At 37.8% G+C, this 18,096-nt stretch overlaps 1 protein-coding gene across 9 annotated transcripts; it reads right to left on the bottom strand.

Annotated features, from left to right (window-relative positions):
* Positions 1-110: 110 nt before the first annotated feature.
* ilf3b (interleukin enhancer binding factor 3b) lies at positions 111-17,664 on the bottom strand (the record flags this gene model as incomplete). Of its 9 annotated transcripts, none has more annotated exons than XM_081370656.1 (19): positions 111-884; positions 1,757-2,122; positions 4,265-4,312; positions 6,081-6,207; positions 6,323-6,436; positions 6,573-6,710; positions 7,214-7,366; positions 7,673-7,878; positions 7,967-8,080; positions 8,180-8,291; positions 8,393-8,490; positions 8,707-8,818; positions 9,338-9,433; positions 11,081-11,172; positions 13,593-13,740; positions 13,838-14,018; positions 14,118-14,347; positions 15,477-15,552; positions 17,595-17,664. In XM_081370656.1, 18 exons carry the CDS (start codon positions 15,477-15,479, stop codon positions 751-753), a joined length of 2,472 nt encoding a protein of 823 aa, XP_081226782.1. In that variant the 3' UTR covers positions 111-750. The 9 variants fall into 9 exon arrangements, with proteins under 9 accessions (XP_081226782.1, XP_081226779.1, XP_081226781.1 ...); XM_081370653.1 differs by having other exon boundaries at positions 6,293-6,436; XM_081370660.1 differs by lacking the exons at positions 111-884; positions 1,757-2,122 and adding an exon at positions 2,211-3,697.
* Between the last annotated feature and the right edge of the window lie 432 nt (positions 17,665-18,096).

The raw sequence follows: 18,096 nt of genomic DNA on the forward strand, positions 1-18,096 counted from the left end.
AATGGTAGATTTCAATGTGACTTTTAGACCCAACTCTATATGTAAATACATGTATAACCCAAATACCTGGAGATTAGAAGTTCATTCAAAAACACCACAGAAATCAGAAATCCTCCAAAATAAAATCCTTTATTACAAACACCACACATTCTTTAAACAAACAATGTTCGGAAAAATAAAGGTCCCCCAACCCAAAAAAAGCCAAACGCTACAACGACCCGACACGTCACAACTTTCACAATCACGTAACCATTTAAAACAATGTCACATGTGCATTCATAATTTAAAAGAAAAGCCTATGATTACAGGCAAACTCATGAAATGTAGCTGGCCAAACAGAGGAAGAAAAAAAAAAATCATAAACCTAATGATTTACAGCGTGAGACGATGCATCTTTATACATGTCTGAATGGTTAAAATCACTCAAGGACTGCGTGTCCCGTCACTGCATGTTAACAAATATCAGGTCCTCGCATGCGTCGCTTTGGGTTCGTATGTCCCTCTCGAGGGCAGTAGTTTAGGGGGTTTGTTCACAGATTTAAAGTAACTAAACTAAAATAAAAATACACATACTTCAAAAGAAACATGGAAATACACTATTTTGCACAATGTTTATAGACCACTATTTTGTTTTAGTTCAGGTGTTGGTGATAGAAACCAAAAGAAAATCAAGAACGATAGAATCAGAAAGGATGATGCTCCTTGTTTGGAAGTGATGGTGCAGGACCGCACACAGGAAGGAAGGTAGGTTTATCGATACTGGTAGTTCATACTGGGATCTCCCCGGCCGTACCCTACTGGTCCGCTGTTGAAGGAGGCGGGGTTACCGCCGAAATTCTGGTTGGCTCCGCCCTGCGAGCTGTAATTTGACTGGTTGTTGTAACCTATGAGGCAGACCAATCAGAATTTAGGAAACACTAAAACACCACAATTTTTTTTTACCCTGACTCACTAATATTGCCGTCACGTGCTATCGGAAATTTCCTGAAGTTGTAATTTAGCTTCTTGTGTTCAAGTGCTTTGTTGTCTGAAAGAACAGGGATCATGGAGGACACCAGGTTTATTTTTGCCTTAATCTTATTAAAGCCAAAAGTCCCCCTGTGGTGAGAATCAACCTTTTAATGTTGTTTATGTCTATGTTGTGTTTTTTATATGCTTTAAGACAAACCATGTACAAATTCATAAGTCAACAACACCATTGCTGAGTATTTTCTCCTTAAAACTGCAGTGAACCAAAGAGCTGTGTGAGTGGAGGTGTGGCTAATTTGCATATTCATAGGACCGCATATACTAAATGAGGCAAGGGTGTAGAGTTACATTCAAGCAATTTTAAGGCATGACGATTTTTTTTTTCAAGGAAAACCGTTTAAATATGTAATTTTGATGATCAAAGATGAGTTTTAAGAGATAAAAATACTGACTACAGTACAGGGGGTTGTTAAAATATTAAATTTTTAATAAAAACGTAGCGTCCCATTCATTGACAACCATATAATCATTCACCTCGCTATCTAGATAGTCATCTTGGAATTTCGGTCAAATACATGCCATTTTAACAGCGTATAAAACATACAATAGGCTTCAAATGGTTATTCATATATGTAAATATTGGGCATCAAAATTATCCTTGAGTTTCCCAGTAGTAAATACAACTTGATCGGTCGTACAGGTCTAATTAAATTCTGACTAGGAAGCTCATATTTAAGTTAATTCTGATAGCATGAGAAAGCAGCAAAAATCATAATGTTTTCATCACCTTCATAGCTGTAGTCCTGTCCTCCGGTCACCTGTGAGGGATAAGCAGTGCTGTAATTGAAGTTTCCTCCTCCTCCACCTTGAGCCGGGCCGAAGTTCTTCTTCTGTCCGAAGCCTTGGCCGTACTGACCAAAGGAAGCCCCTTGTCCAGGTCCTTGAGGCTTGTTGTTTTGGTGCATGGGCGGCTTCTTAATGGGTGGTTTGGGGGTTCCCGTAGGGGAGGTGAAGCCACCGTCACTCTGGTAATACGAGCCAAAACCGCCCGCTCCTCCTGCTGCTCCGATAGAAGACGTGTTTGTGCCTGGACCCGACGCTCCAGGACCCGAGGACACCGATCCGCCATTAGACCCTCCGTTATTATAGAAATCTGAAGCGGAACAACACAGCACAAGTTAAACACACGGCTCAGAGGGACATTAATTGTAATTCAGTTCACATCAAATCGGAAGGCTTTTACAGAATCATCATTTAATTGGGCTTTAAAGTGTTTAGGTTAAAAACATATTGCTTTACAATGCAACTTTGTACAAAACTAACATTCATACAGAGTCATGTTAACGTAACGTTAACAAATTAAACTGGGGATAGGACATTCTTAACGTTTTGCGTCACTGACTGGATGAACAATGGATGTTCAATAAAACCACAGACTAATCTGCATTTTCTGGCTTTATGGCAATGGAACGGTCGACGCTGCACTTTTTTTCCATTCAAATGCATGCAAATGCAAAATGCAGGAAAAATGCAAGCTTATGCAAAGTCGTTTCACATTTCACTGCTACAAAGTTTGCTGAATTCTGACCTGTGAATTCATATCACATGAAGACGGATAATCCAGCAGAAGACTGGCTTGACCTCTGAATTGAACACGAACCTTAACTACAGGTTTGAAGCACTGCAGGAAAGTGGAGTAGAATGCATTTAACTATTTATTGATATATTTCCATATGTTGAATTTGTTTTGCTTGAGTGTGAGGTCATTTCACGACATTGCAGTGTTGAAGAAATTCTGTGTGCTCAAAGTCTACGCGGATTTGCACTGAAAGCAATTGCGCTAATATAGTATGTATTTGCATATAATGTTTGTTTTTTTGATTGAAATCATTTTCATTCTGCCAAAACATTTGGCAAAGAGCCTCAATTCAATCGTAACACCAGCTAAAACTTCCCACAAAAACACAAAAAAACATCTTTCCTAAACCTGATGCAAATCTATTTTAAGAAATACTCAAAGAAACTTTACATAGATATCACAGGTTTGTAAAGTAACTCAAATTTATTGCAAAAAATAAAGTAATCCACAAACATCAATTAAAAAAAAAACAAAAATGCAGCAAATATACCTGCGTTTGTTCAATGGTTCACAGAATTAAATTCAAAATCTGTGCCAGCTCATTCACAAACAATGGATTTCACCACAATTAAAAAAAAGAAAAATAAATAAACTTGAAAAAAACAAAACAATTAAAAACATGGCAATGTATAGAAGTTACTTAATTTTTTAGAAAAAAAAAATCCATCGGGAACATTATTCCAGGAAAAACAACTAAACTGTCGGCAAAAAATGGCTTATACAGTGATTCAAAGCTGCAGTGAAAATACAGTCATGATGAAATGTCAAGTCCGCTACTTTTGTGACCATCCGACAGCCAATCAGACTACTCGACTTCACTGATTGTGGCACAGATAATGTGTCAGATTTCCCATAGCAACTGTAGGCAGAAACTCCCGTTCACATCCACAGTGTTAGTTGATTGGGGGGTGCAGGTTTTTTGAGGTGAGATTGTGGGTGATACTTCACGAGGAAACGAGTTCAAAATGCGAATAACCAGTGTTTTCCCCCTCGGTCTCTATTGTTCATTTCACGTTTGTGTGCTTATTGAAAACAGGACGGTTTATGTCGCAAACTCGTGGTAGCCATAGGAGTCTGAGACAAAGTCACCTAAAGGGTGAGACAGAGCAGAGAAGCACAGAATTAGACGTCTTCTGTGTTCGGCATGCCATGACAAATGTCACCGGGCATATGATGTCAATCAGTTATCATTAAGGTCAACGATAGTTTTCTGTGCTTTTTTTTTTTTTTTTAGATTTCTCTGCTCCGATCACCCTCAAGGCGGCTTTCCTCAGAAAGAGTGGCGTTGGCATGTTGGGAACATTTCGCGTTTTTCGCCGAGGAAAGTTTGCGTCCCATGGCACAACAAAGCAGAGAAATGTAAAATCAAAAAGGAAAATACAATAACGGATACCTACATAAACTCAAAGACATCCTCAAAAATGTCCTAAAAACAACTAGTGTAGCGGTTTTAATACATCCAGGGCTATGTGCACAGATTTCTTTACTTGAGAGAAATTAAAAAATAACTGAGGAAATTAAAATGGCAATAACTTGTGTCATTAATACAAGTCTTATGGCTAGAAACAAATTAATTGGGATATAAAGACAATGGGTATTAAATTAAAATCTAAAGTAAAAATCAATGGCCCCAGTGACAAATAGGAAAATACTCACTGTAGCCAGAGTTGTTATTGCCGCCATATCCATACGTCCCATATCCACCTGAAAGAGGACAAGAATATGCATGTTCAAATGCAAGTCAACAGGACTTTTGTTTTATTGTCTGCAAAGCAGTTTAGACATAATTTGAGGTGAACTTATGTTCATAGCACAAACAGTGCAGGATGGGCGTCAAGTAGACACAGAGAAGCATTGATATCCATGATGTATTTCTTTTCACCCTTTAACATGTCTTTAGGAAGCCATTATTTAGTAAAAAAAAATTGTTTAGGCAAAAATTTACATTGGGGTAAAAAAATTTTTGAAAACTTGCAAAATTGCAACACTGAACTTTTTTTTTTTTCACCACAAGTTTTTGATAAACTAAGTGAAAGTTTTAAATTCATAACTCAAATTAGCACCCAGTCATGAAAAGTTTAGGAATCTCAATACATGCCTATTTAAAAAATGCAATAAATATTCATATCAAAACATTTTTAATGCAATTTATTAATTTTAATAGCACTAAACTAAAACAAAATGCTTTTTGTTATATCAATAAGACAATGACAAAACAGCACTGAAAAAAAAGCTGGAATTTCTTTTTTATATATATAATTTTGTACTATTCATTAAATAGGCTTCATTGTGTGAGAAAAAAATCTGCCCCCTAATGCCCAGCTTGCATTTTTTTAAATGGTCTCAAATTCATGTACGTTCAAAGTTTCAGGGCATGTAAACCTTCCCACATCATAGAACATAGAAATAATGAAAAAAATTGGACATCAAATACTTTGTATATAGATAAATGTGTTCCAAAAGTGTTAATTGTGGCAGTTGATATTAAAATTGGGTAACACTTCATTCTACAGTGTCCTTGTTACATGTACTTACCATAGTAATAACAGTAAATTGTGCATAATTACATGCAACTAACCCTCAACCAAACCCCAACCATACCCTAACCCTTATAGTAAGTACATGTGGTTGCTTAATATTACTCAGTACTTAAATATATAATTACATTGTAACAACGACACCTTAAAATAAAGTGTTACCTAAAATTGTTGATAAATTTCAGAGTGACAGCTACTGGTGTGTAGATTTTAGCCATTTTTTGTAAAAATTTGGTATCTGTTGTTGCGGAAATTCTTTTCTCAACTTTAAATAATAATTGGAAGACAGCTGGAGATTTCAAAAGTTATAAAGATCTTTATTTCTTGCAAGAAATTGGCTGTTCACACATCAGTCAGAGTCTGATATGAGAAGGCCCTGACTTCTCCTTTTTGCCAAGCTTATATACCCTTAACACATCCTGGTCTGTCTCAAAAGATCGCCTTGGTTTACCTTAAAAGGCAACACGTCTTGTTCGAGATCTCTTCTAACATAAATTCTATCTAGACAGGACAATACCATGTCTGCAAAAATATACCATGTCTGCAAAAATATACCATGTCTGCAAAAGTTTCCTGTTATTAGCTGCTGCTCGATTTCACACATTTTGCCTATCTCTATTTTCATCAAAGCTGCGCACATACTTTTCACACTTGAAGTACACAATAGGTCACTTTAAATACTCATAGTCTCTTTGCTACCCAGAACATTTTGCCCCTGCAAGCCTATATGATTATATTTCTTTAAATGCTTATAAGTACAAATAAATGTTCAACATTAACAAGTTGCACACACCTAAATGTAAAAGAACACATCTAAATGTAAAATTTCCATTACACTGTACAAACGTTGCAATTCTGCTACACTGGGTCTCTTACGGTAAAGGTTTGTCCAAATCTTTAAAACTAAGTGATGCTTGCAGACAGCACTGGTGTACCTTGATTGAATCCTCCGCCATTGTTAAATCCCCGGCCTCGGCCCCTGCCACGTCCTCTTCCTCTGCCCCTGGGATTGGCCATCATGTCAACAGGAGGCCCACTCACCATCCCAAATCCAGTGGGGTGCTGCAGCCACCAAATCAGACCATTAAAGAGAGAATATATAAGAGGAGATTTCAATGTCACTGAACACAGAATAACAACGATGTACCATTGGAGCCATTTTCTTTTTTTTGTTTGCCTCTGAGTTGGAGCCCTCTGGGAAGAGCTTCTCCAGGGCTGCCAGTGCGGCGTAGGCCTTCGCCACCTTTTTGTTGGACCCGGTACCCTGAAACTTCTGTCCGTCGATCTCCACCTGGAGGCAGGAATCAAAAACAGAAGGCATGGATATTTTATCGGTCTAGAATAAATACTGTGAATCTAATGTGAAAGCGACCTTAGAAAGCAAGCAATAGGTAAACTACAATGCATCTCTGACGATGTGCCCTCACCTCCATGACGAAGCGTTTGTCGTGGCTTCCACCGGTCTCAGAGATGAGCTCGTACTTCAGTCCTCTGCGTTTTTCATTGAGCTCCATGACAGGGTTCTTTCCATGTTTTGTAAGGATGGGCCCCTGCTGCCGAGCGCTCTGAGAGAGCAAAGAAGAAACCAGCTCTTATAATACTCAACAACACACAACACTGGAGGTTTGATGTGACGAACCAGTCCAAATTAAATCATAATGAAATTTCATTTGCACAATTATTCAATTTAAAAGCTTACGCTCTAAAATACAGTAAAAACGGTAATGTCAAAACATTCTTTGAACAGAAAGTTCAAAAGAGCAGCATTTATTATAAATGTCTTTACTGTCACTTTGTTTGAAAGTGGTGTGTGTGTGTGTACGCACGCTTCAACAGCACATTTATATAGAACGGTAATTAAACTGACTACCTGTGCATCAAACTGTTTTATTGCACACCTTCCAGCCAATCAGAATAGAGTATTCAGACAGACCATGGTGCAAAATTGCTTGGTCATTATTAGGCTAATAATTTTCCAAAAATAAAATGTAGTGCAATCTGTAGTAATTACAAACTTGTCCTTATAAGCCACTATCTGGGTTCATGTTATAAAGATGATCTTAAATACCTCATCAGTGGGGCTTTCTGAGGTTGGCACCGTTTCTGGCTCCATTTGGGTCACTGGGGGCAAAGTCTCCTGTGTGGTCACTGGCTCCTCCTGTTTCACCTGATCAGCTACTTTTTGCTCCACTCCGGTTGGCAGACCCATATCTTGCAAGACCTGGAAAAGGAATTAAAGAACAAAATTCAGTTCCTGCTAGGTCTGTAAAACAAAAGAAAAAAAAAAAAAGGAAAGAAGAAAAAAAAGAAAAAGAAAAAAAAAAGAAAAAGAGAAAAGAAATCACAGATTTTATTTTCTCAATATGATTAATATTTCTGTTGAAAAGGAAAGTCATTATTACATCTGAAATTCTGAATCATCAAGAAATTCATTGATTTTGAAAAAATAAATAATGTAGCTTTTATGGCAAAAAAAAAAAAAAAAAAAGTGTTTCAGACCAAGTCAAATAATTCATCAGTCTCTTACTTTGACAGCTACGTGAAGTTTAGCAGTGCGTTTAGAGGGACCAGAAGCTTCAAAGTTCTTCCCGTCCACCTCTACAGCCATGGTGAACACGGGCACATGGACAGGCCCGGTCTGAGAGATGAGTTTGTACTGTAGACCCGGCTTCAGCTGGTTCAGACGCATCAGGGCATTCATGGCCTGTGGCGGCTCGGCCTTCTCCTCTGGGGCTGAACAGCAGAATACAAGTTAAGTGTTTTGTGCAATGTGTGCAAAACTCCACCACAAGCCAATTATGAACATATGAAGCACATTTACATTTCTTTTGCAATTTCTTCTTCTTCTTGTTCGGATTCTTCTCATCAGTGGACTCCTCCTCCTCCATGGGGCGTTTCATTGGGGGAACATAGGTTGTGCTGGGTGGGATTTGAACTATGCAGATAGGACACACACAAAACAAAAAAATCAAGTTTCACACAAAAACATCCATCAAGTAATGAAAAATATCCACAGCTCCACACTCCATCTTACCCGTGTAGTCAATAGGAGTGTCACTCCGAGGTTTTCTGGGCATTTTTGAAGGAAGCGGATCCATTCCAAGTACTTTGTGCAGCTGTCCAAAAGCTGAAAGCCTTAAGGCATGCTGTCAATCAAAAAGACGACAAATGTCACCCATAGAGCTCAAATGAGATCTCTAAACAAATAAATGCAAAAATGTATAAGCTGAATAATTTATTGACAAACCTGAGCACTCTGAGTGACGTCCTCCCGCTGCTGGCGATCCATGTGACTGATGGCATCTGTTGCTTCCTTTTCACAAGGGTCACAAATGCCTGAACCATCTGAAAGCAGACAAAATTTCAAAAGCATTTTTGTAGTATGCTATACTTCTCAATCATTCATTATGATGACTGGTTAATACAACAACAGTAACCAGTAAATTTCACAGCTAAAGGGGTTGAATGGATTCAAAATGGTCTCTTATACTGCATTACTGCCATCCGCAGGCAGACAGTGTTTTTGTAATCTCTTTTAGATGTTAAGATTTAGATTCTTACCAGCCATGAGGATTCCAGATGCGAGACACTCAAGAACTCTGCGGAGAGCTTCTCCTGCTCCCATTGGCCGATTCCCAGTGCCAATTGCCTTCTCGCACAGCAGTTCTAAGGGCTTCAAGAAACAAGAGTAGCATTACATGGATGCCAACATATGAATGAAAGGTTTGCTTATTATATTCATATCAAGGAAAAAAGACCAACGCTTATAGCTAAAATTGAGAATTAATTCTCAAATCGTCAATTACAATACACATTTACATGGAAAAATTTAAATGTAATGTAAAAAATGTAATGAAATAAATTCATCAAAATTATTTGGTAGGTCACATAACTACATAGCGAATGTAGTACGTCCGGATTACGCTCATACTACACACACTCATTCTATATAGAACATACTTTTAGCAGTCGTGAAGTAATTACTTCAAGTCAATTAATTCAAAACAATTAACAACTCAGAGCATGTGTTTTGGACGCAGCCGCTGTCTGACTAGAATGAACACCCATTTTCTATTATGCAGCGCTGTTTTGCACCACAATGGAAACAATGCATAAATTTACACCGGCTTAGGCTTCAATTTAAAAAAAAACATTGGTCATCCCTATGTTCTTGGTTTGTTTTCGTACTTACCCATCCTCGCAAAGGGGCCCAGGTGGGAACACGAGCACAGAGGTCCCTAAGGATACGGATGACGATCACACAGGAGCGGAGCCCATTAGCCCTGGCCTAGAGACAAAAGCAGGAGGGATACAATCCACCGGTTTATCTCATGGACTCAATGTGGCACAACACCAAAGCAATAAACAAACAAACAAAAGGGGTGAGATTTGCCGATACTGAATAAGGTGTCGATAAGCATTAATGTAAAGGTGACGAATGATTAAGTGGTACACCAAAAAAAAGCATATTACTCAGTTGAGAAGCTACATATATGACAGATATTAAGAGAGCAGATTAAATATATTATGCTGAAGAGATGAAGAACACAACAGAGCTCGTGTTTGAGGCTGGCCTTCTGATTAGACATTAAATATGAGTTGACAGAAGTGAGAATGTTCTAGAGCATCTGGGAAATGCAGCTGCATTTTTAAAGCACTGCAGGGCATCAATGAAAGCATGGATATGCTAAAATGGCGGAAAAGGTGCAATATTCCTTTTTGGCATGAAAAAAGCTGACAAAGCCAAAACAATGTGAGATTTTTGCAGGGTATTGCAGTAAAATGTCTCGCGCTTATAATAATGTTCCAAGTTCAATACAAGCTTAGCAGGCAATATTTGCGGCATAACACCTCAGCTTGTTTAGCAAAGGGAACGACAGCATATCACAAATCACTGTTTATTATTTGATCTATAAAGTTATAAAATCAACTATTATTTTTTGATTATCTAGTGCTTTATGGATATTTATATTCGCATTCAAACGTTTGGGGTCAGTAAGATTTGTTCATGTTTTCAAAAAGAAGTCTCCTATGCTCACCAAGGCTGCATTTATTTGATAAAAATGCAGTAAAACAGTCCTACTGAAAAGTAATACTATTATAATTTAGCAATACTATTAAATACTTTTATACTTTTTTATATTATTCCTTCCTTTTTTTCCTATTTTTGGAAACCATGAAAGACTTGGCGGGACAAATCATCCCTTTCTGGTTTTCCTTGCATGTCTAGGCTAATGCAAAAGCTACAGTATTTGCAACAGTTGAAATTCTGGATATAACTTTGCACAAGTGTCATGGCTAGACTTTTGAAAAGCGGTGCATTTTAATGTTTGTTTCCTGTCTGCATTCCATTATAACTCTGTAAGTCGCCAAAGTTAACTGTGGCACTCAATATTATGCAAAAAAAATGCTGATGCATTGAACCAAGAACATTACAATAAGGAAATTACACCGGGAACGATAAACTACAACTACATGGAACCGACAAGTCAAGTGTCAAGCGGTGCGGCTGGCTTCAGAAATATTGCACCCGACATTTGCATTAAAATATTTACACTTAAAATTAAGGTGATCAAAAACATGAAGTATTAAACTGGACCGTAAAAGTGGCAGTTGATGACATGTCAAAAGGGCAATAAACAGTTTATCGAGGTGATAGTAAACTTAGTTAAATTAGCCAGGCAGAAGTCAGACAGCATTGACAAAGATGTCCTTGGCAACGCAACTCAAACCTAACCAGCAAGAATGTGACATTTTACCAGAGGCAAATACACTCCCATAAATAAAAATCTACACAGATAGACCAAAAAGAAATTCACACAAACGACTGAAAAAAAAAAAAAAAAAAATAATACAGCATGAAATAAGGTTAACACATATACAAAATTAAAAACAAACTCAACTACTAGAAGACAAATAAAGACAAGATGCAAACCTGGAACCACTTGGCGTGGCGGAGGGACGCCAAGGCAGTCAGGCATTTCTGCCTGTCCAGTACATCCGGGGGATCGTTGACTGATAGCGTTTCTATTGGCAGGTGGAATAAGAAGACAAGGTACAGTTTGACCAAGGGGTTTTTCTGTCTCACGGCCAGGGGGGAGGAGGCAGATGACCCCTACCAAAGGCAGTGGAGGGGAGAGGACGGGGAACCCCCCCCAAACAAAAGCAACCCTTCCTGTGCAAGTACACAACAGCAAGGACAGAAACCTACAAGTGGGCGGAGCATTCGGCTCTGTTCCAAACCCAAGTGAGGCGACACTTGACAATAAAATGGATTAATCTAGTCGTTTCCTACCTTATTTTCAATAACTATATATTGAATGTTATTTTTTACAAAAGCATAATCATTTTAAATGTTTTACATATAAGACAAAAAAGCATTTCGATTAGTAGGCTAGAGATCGTTAAAATCAAATTATTTTCAATTTAAAGCATTCTAGCCTATTTGAATACGTGTAAGTATCAAAATATACAGTACTCAGAAATATTGTTTAAGACGGAACCATTTTAACGATAATTGATAAAATAAATATTTGTATATAAACTTACACTTTATGTGATCATCACATTTTAAATAAAATATTTAACTGAGCACGCCATAAAACCATCATATCGCTTTGGATAAAAGCATCTGTCAAAATGCATAAATGTATGCAAAGTCCTGGAATATCCTTAACCACAAAAGATTTTGACAGCAATTTCTTGCCAACTGACTGAAACAGTCATCACCTATAGATGGCGTCTAGGTAGGCAGCTCACTATGATTTGGAACAGATCCCCTGCAGCTGTATTTTGAGGCATGAAGGTGCACAGTGAGTGAATGTTGTTGGGAGGTTCTTGTCTGGCTAAATATATGTATCAGTGAAAACTGAGGTCATTTGTGTGATGGTGTGACATGGGGGAACCCCTCCCCCTCGCCCCCTTGTTTGTTTTTCTGGGTGCACTGCCTTGCCCCTTCCGAGACAGAGAGCGTCCAGTTGGTCAAAGGTCCAGCGTCCCTAAAATTGACAAACTAGAAGGCTTGACAGAGAGAATCAGATTTTGAACCACAGGCAGCAGTAGTCAGATACACAAGAGGTATGATTAAAACGAGTCCACACTGCAGCAAAACTGATGGCTTGTGATGGTCAAAGGCAGGCGTCACTAATCATGGGGTCACAGATAGGGCTAGGCTTTGAGTTCAGCTTCAAAATTGCTCCCAATTGACCCGTCGCTAAGCCCCACCACCACCCTTGGTTATGGTTGCTCTCTTTCGAAAGAACCAATTCGAGATTTGGCCTTTTTTCCCCCCAGTAAAATGTGCTCAAAAAGTGGTAAACCTTGATTGCAAGGATTAAACTGTGAAATTATCTGTCATTTGTCTTTAAAGACATTTACAGTAAAATAACAAAAAAAAGCAAAAATTCCAAAAGAAAAGAGAGAAGCTTCTTTTCAAAGTGATTGTAAGATGACTAAACTGTTTATATCGCCTCTCTAACAACTAGAATAGATCATAAACATGGCATTCAGTAATTAACATTAAGCTAGTCACAAATGAAGGCATTAATACTAATGTTTTAGGTTTTCATTTAGGACAAACCAAGTCCCATGCACTTTAAAAGATTGAGCAACAACATTTTACCATATTTTGGATAAAATCATACAGAAATTATGCAAACAGACAGAACTTCTATGGACAAGCATCAGAAAAGACCAGAAACTTGTCTGATAAAACGGAGAACGGCTAAACAGCTAAGATTGGATTGCAAAGCAGGGTTTAGTGAAAGGTCAATGGTTTTATCTCACCGAAACATGTTTTTATTTCGGTATCTTCCCTGTCCAACACTGTAGCCCTGAAAAAGCTCTTTACTAGACTTAAGTCTGCCCACGATGCTCTAAACTACAGATTCGTTGAGATACTGTGACCATATATTATCAGGCTGTATTTTATTGGGTCTAATCTTTTAGTTACATTTTGTCCTAATGTCTAGCATTATCTATAACCCTCCTGCCCTCCGTCCAGTCTCTGTCAACAAGACCTGGTAAACAAACCAGAGCTCGACAATACTTCTGCTTCTCATTTTTGCTGCAATGCAAACTGTTCCATTTCTTCTCCATTATATGAACACATGCAAACAACAAGGTTTGTGATTTTGTTTCTTAATTCTCAGTAAGCCTTCAGTAAACTCTCCTGGAACTGGGTCTTATTTAAAGCTTTACCCATCACTTATGTTACTGTATATTGGGCCGTCAACACTTTAACATCATGCTGCATGGAACTGTGAGACTTCAGGTGGCAGTAAGCATAACAATCTGTGTCACATTACTAGTCTGTACACAACATCCCCAAGCTCCATTGAAGGCCCAATAAACAATATCCCTGCCTGAGTCCATCCCATCTGCATTTGCTGTTTCTGGGGTCGTGGGGGTGGTTAGAGGAACCATAAGGCACGTGATTTCAAACCTACCCCCGGCAGCCTGCTTCTCAGCCTCCTCCCTCACGAGGGGTGACGTCAGGTGAATGGTGAGGGTCAGCGGTGGCTCCTTAGAGTTTTTGATGGCAATGGTGGCATCACGGATACAAGGTTTAATGTCATATTTTTCCTCTGTGATGAGCTGCAGGACAGATCACATGATCAGGTTTCCACATGATTTATACATCCTGCCTTTTTAGACAATGTTCAAAATGTTAAGATTACAGATGCAAGCATACCTTAAGCTGCACAGCGAGGTTCTCTGCCACTTTCTTCAGCAGGGTGATGGTGGGTTTGTCTTTGCACAACAGCACGAGCTCCAGGTCAAGATCTCCCTTCAGCAGGAGACCTTTAGCTACTAGACCCACACGCATGACTCCACGCAGGGAACGCGTGGGCTGATCCATGGACTTTGGTTCACTGGAGGACAAAATAAGGAGTTACATGAGAGATACTAACTCGCACCAATAACTAATTATATAGTCACAACAGAGAAGATGAAATTAAGAGATCACTGACGTCTCCTTCTCGCCGTCTCCATCGGACTCCAAGGTGACCCCTTTGGTATTTCCTTTCTCCTGATCATCCAGCCAATCAGAGACAGCCTTGAGGGCACGTTCGGTGTGGGACACCATGTTCTGCACCCCCTCCAGCTCCTCCTGGGTGGGATAGATGGCTGAGTGCTTAGCCATCACATGACGGTCATCATTCACAAAGATGCGCATAGAGCGATGACGAAGAGGAGGAGGCTTCATGGAAACAAAGACAGAAAATCATAAATATACATTACATTAATTTATAAACATATATACTTTAATATATACGCACACATTACATAAACAATACACATTCATTTAAACCAAAAGGTTGGGCGCATACACTACCTTTCAAAAGTTTTTTTTAAAAACAAATGAATACTATAGCCGTTTTTCCACGGTTAGGCTCAATGGTTCTAAGAACAGTAAGGATTGGTTCCAGTTATATTTCCACTTGAGCCTGGTACAGAACAGTACGATTACAAACTCTTCTCTGCCCAGATTTCTCAGCGCTGTTGGCTAACTGTGCTCATAGAGAGCATCTGTTGTCTGGCTACTCATTTTTCTCTGTAGCCGGCTAAGCATGGTTTTTGAGCAACGTAAACAAATTAATTATAAAAGTAAAATAAATAATTGATCATCCTCCATAATGCGATCTCTATTTACATCTCATATCCTCTGAAAACTCTTGCTTTACCAAGGCAACAACTGATGCATTTCTATTACATTCAAAAGAGCTCCGTTACCAGGCTCACAGAAAATGAGACCATGTCCGAACTGGCAGAGCCTGACCGCCACGGAATGGTTAAGCAAAGAGAACAGTTTGGCCCGACGGTGCTAAAGCGGGTATTTATTCAGCAAGGATGCATTAAATTGATCAAAAGTGACAGTAAAAAGATTTAGATATCAGAATGATTTCTGAAGGATCATGTGACACTGAAGACTGGAGTAATGATTCTGAAAATTCAGCTTTATCATCACAGGAATAAATTACATTTAAAATATATTTGTATTTAAGTTATTACAAATCACAATATTTTATAAAAATAGTGTTCTTACTATTTTTTTGATCAAATACAGCCTTTGACCATAAGAGATTTCAAAAACACTTTCTCTTCTCAACAATAAACATACTTGAAGCTTCAGGTTAACAAAACCTTTCAAATTTCCCTAACTAGCGTGGATGTGCTGTGTATTTGCTGGCATATTATTACTATTAGCCTATTTCTTAGTTCTAGCTAGTGTTAATTAGCTTTAGTGAAATTTGCAATTGAGAGACTTCATATCAGCAAACAGACATGCATTCATAGAATGTAGAAGCATTGAAATATGTATACTTTACCATGATGGGTACAAAGTAGTTCTTCAGTTTGGCAGTGTTGGTCTAAATGAGGCAGAGAAATGCTGTTCCAGTTGGTCTGTAATGGAAAAACAATCAGTTTTCATAATTCAATATACTTTATACATTGTAATAAGCTGAAACCTACATGGTATTTTAAAGACCGTTTCAATCAAAATATGGTACGAATTAGTCATGTTTACATTTGTTGAACACAGGAGGTAGTTCCCACGATACAAAACAATGTCTGTAATTGTCTTGGTTAACATTAAAGCTAAAATAAAAAATTCAAATGAGATATAAAGTGCAAACCCTGTAAGAGCAATTCTGATTTCAGAATCAGCAAAAATCAAGGCCTAGGGGGCTAATCCATAAAATCCTTCTGTGTGCATCCTTGCCAATGTTCACAGAGCATCATATATTCAGATCTCCATGGAGACAGTGACTCAATACAACCCATAATATCATGCAGGTCTAAGAGATGCAGCACAACCAGCTCAGAATCTGAAACCCTTTTTATTCAACAGGCTGAAAACTGATATACAATTAAAACATATGACTGACGTGACTTCCTGATGCCATTATAACTCAAAAGAACGGGATTTCTGCATTTCCTGAAACCTCAAACTCATTTCCTGCTATTGTCTACAAGTGCCATTAAGTGCCATTCTCACCCTTTTATCTGGGCAGAATATTTTTTGTCATTCATAGCTCCTTGAATTGTCAGTAAATGTTTGTTGATCTCTCAATTCACAAGTGAACCATTTCACTTCTGCAACTTCTAACTGGACTATTATTATTGGTATAAAACCATCTGAAATTTACCATCTGAAAAAGTAAAAGGCAGCAGTGTATTTGCATGTTAAAGACCCAATTTATACTGTGAAAAAATATATACAATTGAGTACAAAATATTTAGGCCTAGTTCCTACATTTTTTATTCACTACAGTGCTGTGTGGTTATGTATAATCTATTTATATCATTTGTATTATTGGTTTTAATCAAAATATTGATTAATATCAATATATAACATTTTCCTGCCCGATCTTTACACTGTTTCTCTCTTTAAAAATTGTTCACAGATCCCCTAGCACTCCCTTCAAGGCCCCCTGACCCCAGTTTGAAAACCTTTGCATTATATTAAAACAAAAATACCAATACATATAATACAAAAAGCTTGGATTTTGCACTAGTGAGACTGATTTCCCCAAATATTACAATGAAGTGTAGAAAATGACCTGAGCATTGATGTGAAAAAAAGAGAAAAATTTGTAATTATTAGACTTAAACGATCATTTCACTGTACAACTTAAAATAAATATTATTGCTTCATTGCTATGAAGACTTTAATTTGGAATAATGTGTCTATATTGTATCTAACAAGCACTTGTTGACGCCCAATCAAACCCCGTAACTCTAAAATCTAAAACAGATCAGTAAAAATATGATTAATAAAATTAAATAAACGTATCTCTTACATACTCAATGTACGCACAGTAAAATTTGTATCAAAATGAACACACCAGTGGAAGAAAACAGGGAAAACGCAGTATACATCACAGATGTGTGCGGCCATTTTAGTGCAGCCAAACAATGGGGACCGGTGTGCTCAAACATCTACCGTCGTTTAATAAATCCACTGGTCTTTAAGGTGCCGTTCCTGATGGTAAAATTACGATTTGCACGAAAATCTAACTATTGACGCCAAAACGTGCTTTTTTAAGCAAGATACGCATTTGGGTTTGAGACACGGCCAGAGATACCGAATGAGATAAAATGGTCGTGACCCTCCCCCAAAAAACTAATCTAACTTTGTCAGAATGCTCATTTTACTACACAATGAGACAAAATATAAGACTAATTTAAACATTAAGGCGTAAATGTATGGCAAAATTATCACGTAATTCTCAATTCTCGCTGTTTTTGTAAAACTCATGAAGAGCTAACGTGCTAACGGCTAGCCATAGCCGTTTGCTGAACAAATTAAAACATTTTCACTGCATATAAGTGTTGAAACAACACATTCAGAGCAAATAAGAATGATTAGATCGGAATTATTTGCAGCTAAAACATTTGAAACCATGTAATGTTTAAGAATATTTATGCTTATATCTACTCACCAATGCCGCGACAAAGATGCACCCGTCCACTATTCTGCAGCTGAAGAGAATCAGCGTGCTCTAAGCTGGAACAGGGGCACGTGATCTCAGTGAACCAATAAGATCATCCCGTCAGTGACAGACGGGAATGAATGGAGAGGGCGTGGTTTTGTCATTCAGACCAGCGCCTTCAAAATCACACATTGAATCTGTTTTTCTTTCTTTCTTTCTTTCTTTCTTTCTTTCTTTCTTTCTTTCTTTCTTTCTTTCTTTCTTTCTTTCTTTCTTTCTTTCTTTCTTTCTTTCTTTCTTTCTTTCTTTCTTTCTTTCTTTCTTTCTTGTTAAATTGTTAAATTCAATCAACTTGGATGTTTAAGTCATTTCAACTTAACTTACATTAAAATGACTTGAAAAAATGAGTTGAATCTTGTATAATTTATAAAAAAAGTTGAAAATTGCTGACGAGTTAAAGCAATGTGAAATTATACAGTATGTTGTCCTAACTTATTGATCATATCATTTG

This window comes from Scardinius erythrophthalmus (genome assembly GCF_964197995.2).
Source record: "Scardinius erythrophthalmus genome assembly, chromosome: 1".
Classification (NCBI taxonomy): Eukaryota; Metazoa; Chordata; class Actinopteri; order Cypriniformes; family Leuciscidae; genus Scardinius; species Scardinius erythrophthalmus.